General features: G+C 35.4%; 2 protein-coding genes across 2 annotated transcripts; one reads left to right on the plus strand and one right to left on the minus strand.

The window, feature by feature from the left end:
* LOC107614133 (glutelin type-B 5) lies at positions 215 to 2,328 on the plus strand. The gene is made up of 3 exons (XM_016316359.2): positions 215 to 494; positions 907 to 1,627; positions 1,975 to 2,328. Exons 1-3 carry the CDS (start codon positions 299 to 301, stop codon positions 2,126 to 2,128), a joined length of 1,071 nt encoding a protein of 356 aa, XP_016171845.1. The 5' UTR covers positions 215 to 298; the 3' UTR covers positions 2,129 to 2,328.
* On the minus strand, positions 3,628 to 4,642 carry LOC107612222. The gene is made up of 3 exons (XM_016314026.2): positions 4,228 to 4,642; positions 4,077 to 4,152; positions 3,628 to 3,984 (listed from the first exon to the last, which is right to left on the minus strand). The coding sequence occupies exons 1-3, from the start codon at positions 4,552 to 4,554 to the stop codon at positions 3,842 to 3,844; spliced, it is 546 nt and encodes a 181-aa protein (XP_016169512.1). The 5' UTR covers positions 4,555 to 4,642; the 3' UTR covers positions 3,628 to 3,841.

Genomic DNA, 8,096 nt, shown 5'->3' on the forward strand with positions numbered 1-8,096 from the left:
GCGCAATGCTGTTATATTTAATAGAATATTCGAGTCACCAAAAAAAAAATAGAATATTCAAATTCAAAATTCAATTCAATTTAAAAGAATCCAATGATGGATAGATAAAGACGAGTGGGAAAAGCCGTAGATAGTGACTGTGACAGTGATAAGTAACTGATAAGGTCAGTTCCTGATTTGCCCTTCCGTTGGCTTCTATATAAACACCCTTCTCTGCTCACTCGGTTTTCATAATTCACACGCACTCACTTACTCATTCTCATACTCATACTCACAGAAGAAAACAAAAGATAAAGAGATGGACCTTGATCTCTCTCCACAGCTGCCGAAGAAGCTTTACGGCGGAAACGGTGGATCCTACTACGCATGGTCCTCATCGGAGCTCCCCATGCTCCGCCAAGGCAACATTGGCGCCGCCAAGCTCGCTCTCGAGAAGAATGGCTTCGCCCTCCCTCGCTACTCTGATTCTTCCAAAGTCGCTTACGTTCTCCAAGGTACACCACCTCCAATTCAATTCAATTCAATTCCCTTTATCCATGATCATGTTGAATCTTCAATTCGTTTTGAGTAATTTGCAATTTCCCCAATCATTGTCAGAATTAAGGCTAAGTTGTTGGTTGTAATTGTGTTATCCGAATCGGAATCGCTAACCAGATTCCTGAACTTATTCCAGTTTTTTTTTTTCGTAAGATTCCAATAATTCGAGATGTTACGTGACTGAATTCGAAATCAATTGAACAAATTAAGTGGAATTGCGATCCTAAATTTTATTTAATTTGCATGATTTGTGTTGTTGGAATCTGAACATTCAACGTGCGATCATCATTGTTTTAAGTGAATAATCTGCATGCTGTATGATTGATTTACATATATAATTTTTGTGATGTATTTGTCTTGTTGATCTAGGGAGTGGAGTTGCTGGAATAGTGCTCCCTGAAAAAGAAGAGAAGGTTGTTGCAATCAAGAAGGGTGATGCCTTGGCACTCCCCTTTGGTGTTGTGACATGGTGGTATAACAAGGAAGATCCTGAGCTTGTTGTTCTGTTCTTGGGTGACACCTCAAAGGCTCACAAGGCTGGTGAATTCACTGACTTCTTTCTCACTGGTTCTAATGGAATCTTCACCGGATTTTCCACTGAGTTTGTTGGCAGGGCTTGGGATTTGGAAGAGAAGGATGTCAAGACCCTTGTTGGGAAACAATCAGAGAATGGGATCGTGAAGCTGGATGGGAGTATAAGCCTTCCTGAGCCTAAACCCGATCACCGGAAGGGAATGGCCTTGAACTGTGAAGAGGCTCCACTTGATGTTGACATCAAGGGTGGAGGAAGGGTTGTGGTCTTGAACACCAATAATCTCCCCTTGGTTGGTGAGGTTGGCCTTGGTGCTGACCTTGTGAGGTTGGATGGAAGCGCCATGTGCTCCCCCGGATTTTCTTGCGACTCGGCTCTGCAGGTTACTTATATTGTCAGAGGGAGCGGCCGGGTTCAGGTTGTTGGTGTCGATGGCAAGAGGGTTTTGGAGACCACTGTGAAGGCTGGCAATTTGTTTATTGTGCCAAGGTTCTTTGTGGTCTCAAAGATTGCTGATCCTGATGGAATGGAATGGTTCTCCATCATCACCACCCCTAAGTAAGGCTTTGGTTTCTTCTTATTACTGTCTTTGCTTTTATCTTTGCGTTTAGAAACCTCACACTTCTATTCTTGAATTAAGCGATATGGTATATGAAAATGTGTGTCCATCAACCATTATAACAGTTGGAATCCAAAATTTGAAGAAGTGCATTATAGCAGTTGATTGTTAATGCTAGTTTCACCCATAAAAGGTTTTTATGACTATCATTTAGAGAGATTTTAGTTTGTTGTTAATTGTTAACATTGTAAATGTTTTTCATTTATTTGGTTGCTTGCAATACTGTTTTATTTACTTTATCATGGTTGTAGTTTCTGATAATCCTTAATGATTGTTATTTTGGCAGTCCTATATTCACCCACTTGGCTGGTAGTTCTTCGGTGTGGAAGGCTCTGTCGCCGACTGTTCTGCAGGCTGCTTTCAATGTGGATTCAGGAGTAGAGCAACTCTTCCGTTCAAAGAGGACCGCTGATGCCATTTTCTTCCCTCCGCCAAAGTAGAAATGAAATTTAACTCCCTTATTTGTATAGATTTCCCCATCTCTATTTCGTCCCATCATAATAAAACAAATAAAATTCCCTATGCTATAGGAACTTATTATTCATAGGGGAAACGTTTTAGTTTTTACTGCAGTTGCTCCTTTCTTTTTCTTTCGTTTAAACAGAGATTGCAAACTTTAACTTATGATCTTTTTTCTCCTTTTTTACCTATACTTAATCCTTATCATAGATGCGTGGTTTCTCCTTTTGCATGACGCGCGAGATCGTATCTTTGTTACGTAACTATCTTGTACTCCTATTACCCTGGGTAAATAATTAAATTAGAAAATTAAATCCCGGGTTAACACTTGGAATGAACCTCGCATGATGATATAACCATTTTATTCTCTAATCACTTCCTGGTTCCCTCCTTTTTTACACTATTCAAACTTCTGCAACTGCTGAATTCTTAGAACATTGTCATTGGTTAATAATGACCCATGAGATAAGTTCAGTGTGTCTTTTGGACTAATTCTTGTGTTTTATTTACCTTTCAAGAGCGGATTCCAAGATATAGAGTCAAAGAAATTGAAACAACCACCCTGCTTAGGAAAGCAGATCGAATAAAATTTCAAGTTGGTTGTTAGATTCTCTTGGCTAACATACACTCATAATGTCTCTCGTATAATTATTAATTGGATTAGACTTTAGACCCACCACCTTCGAGTTTCATCTAGATTATGCAACCAAAAGTGCACTACTTTGCTGTCATCGTTCATTTGGTCATGTACTGTAGGGTAGATACCACATTGACAACAAAATCGCATTGATGAAGTCAGCACCAATAATGGGGTCTTGTCGGGGTAACCACCATTGCACTGACCACCTTCATGTGAAAGTGAGACTTTTGAGTTCGATGATTCCATCTCCATGATAAAACATAAACAGTTTCTTGAAAATGGTTTGGAAAGAAACATGAGTAAGAGAGACTGATACATGTAAATTTAAAAATATCAAATTATAATGAGCAGGAACTACATGTATCCTCATACGAATTTCACATCATATCCAACAGTTAAAAAATATGCATGAACCACACTTAAGAAACAACTCATTTTCTTATAAAATCTTGGTGGCATACTATTTATGAACCCTCCAAATTAGGGTGAACATGTATGATTATTCATCACTAGAGCTGAAAAGAGAAAGAGAAAAGAAAGTGGGGTCAAAAACAGTGCAATATGTGCTGCAAGTGCACAAGGTTCACATGCACATGCTTAGAGACAGAGACCGCGGAGGAGACCCATGAATCATTCATGATTGTTTACTTTACCCTTAGTGGTTGGAATTTCTAAATTTTTTTTTTTTATATCAATAGTAAGTTAATTATTTTGGAAGGGGATGAGAAGAAACTTTGCAAGTTGATGCGTTTTGACTGATTAACACCTTAAGTATTACATTAATGGAATAGGCCTCTCTGGATTCTGGTTTAGTGAACAAGAAAAAAAGAAAGAAAAACATTGGCAGAAGAGTTGTCAGCATTGTGCCATTTTCAGGAAGACGAAGAAGATGCTTGGGAATTTGATACAACAATTCAGTAATCAGTGAACACAGTATTACTACTTAACAAGAACAAAAATCTGCATTACATTAACCCACATACATCAAACAAATAAAGATAAATTCTTCCGATATCACATTAAAATTTAAAAACAAGCTAACACAGGATGATGATCATATTAATGATGATGTTGGAGATGGCCACAGCTGTGCATTCTTCTTGACCTTGGAGAGACTTGCCAGAACTCCTAACGGCGTCACGTGTCCCATGATTGTTACTTTCTTTGCCTCCATGTCTATGTTAAATGATTTCACTCCTGCATTAGAGTTTAGACCATCATAAACATTAGTCAAGCAATGCAATATATAATTTTGATTTAGACTAACAAGTTGTAATTAACTAACTGACCTTCCATTTTTGAGATGTGTTTTCTAAGTTTTCCTTCACATGCCTTGCAGTGCAATGACACCCTCAAAACCACAACCTGTGTTGCGTTGAATGAGAAATTTAAAGTTGTAGTCTTTCATAATATTTTCAGTTAACCAATTTTCTGAAATACCTGGTCATGCGTGGTAGCAACGACTGCAGTATCATCTTGTTTGTTCATGATGAAGTTGCAAGCATCCATTGGTGTGGTGTCATCAATGAGTAGATATCTTGTGGGTGAATCATCAGCATAAGAGCAATGCTGACCGTACAGTTTCTTAACAGAGCTTTTTCTACGTAGCTTATGATCATCTGATGATGAGCTCCTTCTGATCTTCTTCTTAGGAATGATTGGCAATTGTGATGAGCAATGGCTGTACCTTTTGGAACGAGGGTGCACACTAGAGGCTATGGCTGTGGATGCAGAGGAAGAACACAACAACTCCATTCCCTTCATCATGTCTGTGAGAGAGGAAAAAGGGGAAAAGGGAAAGATGGAAAAGAGTTGTTCAAGGTACTAGTGTCCCATGATCATGTGTGATCAAAATATGGATCTTTTATATTGTTATAATATTATTACCATCTCTTACTTTACAACAGTTGAGATTGGATTAGATGCTGACACATGATTACTGCCACAATGACATTGTGGTATCTGGTATGGAATCAACAAAGAATCTACGTAAAAATATTAGAGGACTATCAGAATTTATTATTTTCAACTATCAGTTAGTTATTAATGTTTAAAAGTATGGGATAAAGTATATTATTAGATTATTAGAGTAAAAGCACTATACTAAAAGAATTGAGTTGATAGTTAAGTGATAGCCAAAAACAATAAATTTCTGATGACTCCTAGCTTTTTTTTTTCTTTATGGATAACCTTCATTATTAACCAATAATTGTTTTGTTTCACTTTGGCCTCTGATTGATCTAGTAATCTGTGATTAGTTGGAGTTTCGAGTTTGCCATTAATTAATCTATTGTTTTGTCTTTGCACTCAACGCTAGAAGCCTAGAACTACTACAAATATTAGTTTGATACATGAATGATTTGCACTGGCGTGTGTGTCTAACATTTTAGTTATCTGAGGAAATCAAACTAGTCTTCCCTCCATGCTTGTAAAAAAAAACTCACTAATAAATGATTTGCACATGGATTCTCCCTAGTCTTGCTTTACCAGCTACTATCGTTTTGAGGCCTTTATCCCATCTATATTTAATTACATTACATTGCTTTTGCTTTAGCTGCTTTTCAGTTTCAAATAGTCTCTTCTGTTGATTCTTCCTCTATTTAAATATAAAGTTTAGCTAATATGTGACTGAAAAACTTTTTCATTCAATATAATATAATCACGCGTTTAAACATCTGGCCTTTTTTTTGTTGGTCTTAGAACATGTATGTAGCTTGTGTTGGGCTTCATGGTAATGTTTTTAGCATACGAGCCCATTTAACGGGCAGTGAAAAGACCGGGCCCAGCGAATGATCCACTATGTTAATGCACTCATAGCGAATGATCCACCATGTTAATCCACTATGTTCATAGAGAAAATATGCAATTAATTAACGTCTAATGTTAGTTAGAACTTCATGGAAGGATTATAATTTTGGGGTTAATTACTATTTGTTATTCACACTCTTTTAATTTCACTTACAATAACGTTTTTATTATGTTGATACAGAATTATAAGTATTCATGATCCGTGAACTACTAAACTCGATTAACTCCACCTCAAACCTCAGATTGTGTATAGCTTTTATCATTTAAAATCGAATTGAAAACTTAATGCATTCATGCTGAAAGATCCATGTTTTATGAATAATATATTGATCTCGTTAGACTAGGATAAGGTCACGAACTATTTCACTCTTCACACCTAGGAAAGTTGATGAGCGTTTTAGTAATATTTTCGGCCTCTTAAGTCTTAACCCCACACGCTCACCGACTTTCAGTATGTTTTGTAGCGCAAAATTCAATTAACAGAAACACAACAAAATCAAATGTATACATATATGCTCATGGGCTCATGGGTCACTTTCAACCTTGTCCATTCTAAGGTTTGAACGAATCTTCTTATGATAACTTTCTGTCGCAAATTTCATTGCTTCACATTCGAGAACTTCGCACCATATATAGAATGGCGAAGAATATTTCTCTCCCGCGCTATGCATTTATTATTCATGTGATATCAACTCTGATTTAGTCGCTAAGATTTCACAAAATTGTTGACCTTCGTAGATATAAGAAGAGACAAAAAGCTAAGAGAGATTGACTTGTTGAGTGTTAGATTTTTAGGTTGGGTTTGATTATGATACAGGATATTAAGAACAAGATACAAAAAATAAAGACACAAATAAGAAAAAATTATTAGAAAAAATAAAAGAAAATATAAAATAATTTAGGGTTGAGTTTCTTGAGAGGTACGTATATTATGGTGATAATTAAACTCCGTACCTAAAGAACACCAACTCCCTAACTACTTAATAGCCATTAATTATAATTGTTTAACTTCACATCATATATTGTTGATCTTTAATTTATGAGAACAACTAGGAACCAAAAGCATATCAGCCAAAAACTAGTCAAAATGTGTTTGGGCTCCATAAAAAATTGGGTTTTAGTTTGTGCTCCGTAATCCCAAGAACAGTTTTCAAACATATTATTCAAAAAATGATTCTAATTAAACGGTTTTGTTTACTTTTTTTATTTGATTTTGATCAGCTATATTTACAAGGTTCATATACTTTTCCTTAATTTATTTGATTTTGATCAGCTATATTTATTTGTATTTACGTGCATGCAGTGGTAGGTATTACGTAGTAGCCATTAGACATAAATTCTCAACTAACATTCTGCCCCTATTAACCAGCCATTAACTTTTAAGTCTTTTTTTTTTTTTTTGGGTCATTGGATTAGACAACTCCTAATCCTAGGTACTCCAATGAATTGAACAACCTCCAATCTTAAGTACATAACACATCCACACATTCCTCACATATTTATCATATTTTTCCCTCAAATGTAATTTTTAGAGTTTGAACTCTAAACCTGAGTGGTGGAGAGAGGGTGAAATGCCACTTGAAGTAAGGCTCTTCGGCAACCTTTTAAGTCTTTAATCGCCACTTGTATCAGTGAGAAGAAGGGAGCATTGACCTTTGGGACTTGGGCTCTAGTCTTATTACCCATTCAGCAACTCACCTGTTTTTCGTTTTTACTTTTTATACATTTGACTCCGTAGTTGAGGAAAATGCATGATATATATTAAAAAATAAACCTAATTATACATAGGTGTTTTTTTTCTTTTGTTTGTCTTTATGCTAGCTTTAGAATTATTATTTTAATTTTTATAGTAAAAACTCAAATTATCTTAAAATTGAATAAGTATAATTTTTACAGATGAATTAAATTTATTTAATTTTAATATAATATTATAACTTATTCAATTCCAAATTTATTGAATTACCCACTAAAATTTTCTACATATCTATCTCACATCAGGGTTTTCCTGACAAAAAATAGAACACTATGTTTATGGTACGATAAGATTATCTAGACTTTTTTTTATCGTGTAGTGAGTCATGAAATGGCGAAAATGTCCCTTATTATATAAGTATTTTGACATAAATACTCGTTGAAGTAAACAATTTGTAAACTCCTGGCTTAACAGTGAAGCAGCGAAAAATTCAGTTGTAAACTAGCAGAATTTTTACAGCATTCATCATACCCATAATCTATGACTTTATGTATAAAATGCACCTCCAAATACATACTCATATCCGTCTTTTATATTTATTTCTTCTCTCAAACTTAACCTAGTAACATTAAAATTTTCATCATGCACTCAACCCCAATTAATTCTTCAAATTGGGATGGAGACACAGAAGAGGTGGGAGAGGGAATAATCAATTACCAAAGGCCATGAAAATAACATGCACTCATCCACCATTAAAAAATATATATATATATTTTGACAAATTTGACATTTATTAGTATTATACATC

The sequence above is a fragment of the Arachis ipaensis genome, chromosome B08 (genome assembly GCF_000816755.2).
Source record: "Arachis ipaensis cultivar K30076 chromosome B08, Araip1.1, whole genome shotgun sequence".
Taxonomy (NCBI): Eukaryota; Viridiplantae; Streptophyta; class Magnoliopsida; order Fabales; family Fabaceae; genus Arachis; species Arachis ipaensis.

Coding starts and splice junctions, on each gene's coding strand:
- LOC107614133 (XM_016316359.2), top strand. CDS start 299: ATGGACCTTGATCTCTCTCCACAGCTGCCGAAGAAGCTTTACGGCGGA. Junction 495..906: donor AGTCGCTTACGTTCTCCAAG/GTACACCACCTC, acceptor TTGTTGATCTAG/GGAGTGGAGTTGCTGGAATA. Junction 1,628..1,974: donor TCCATCATCACCACCCCTAA/GTAAGGCTTTGG, acceptor TTATTTTGGCAG/TCCTATATTCACCCACTTGG.
- LOC107612222 (XM_016314026.2), bottom strand. CDS start 4,554: ATGATGAAGGGAATGGAGTTGTTGTGTTCTTCCTCTGCATCCACAGCC. Junction 4,153..4,227: donor TTGCTACCACGCATGACCAG/GTATTTCAGAAA, acceptor AACGCAACACAG/GTTGTGGTTTTGAGGGTGTC. Junction 3,985..4,076: donor ACACATCTCAAAAATGGAAG/GTCAGTTAGTTA, acceptor ACTCTAATGCAG/GAGTGAAATCATTTAACATA.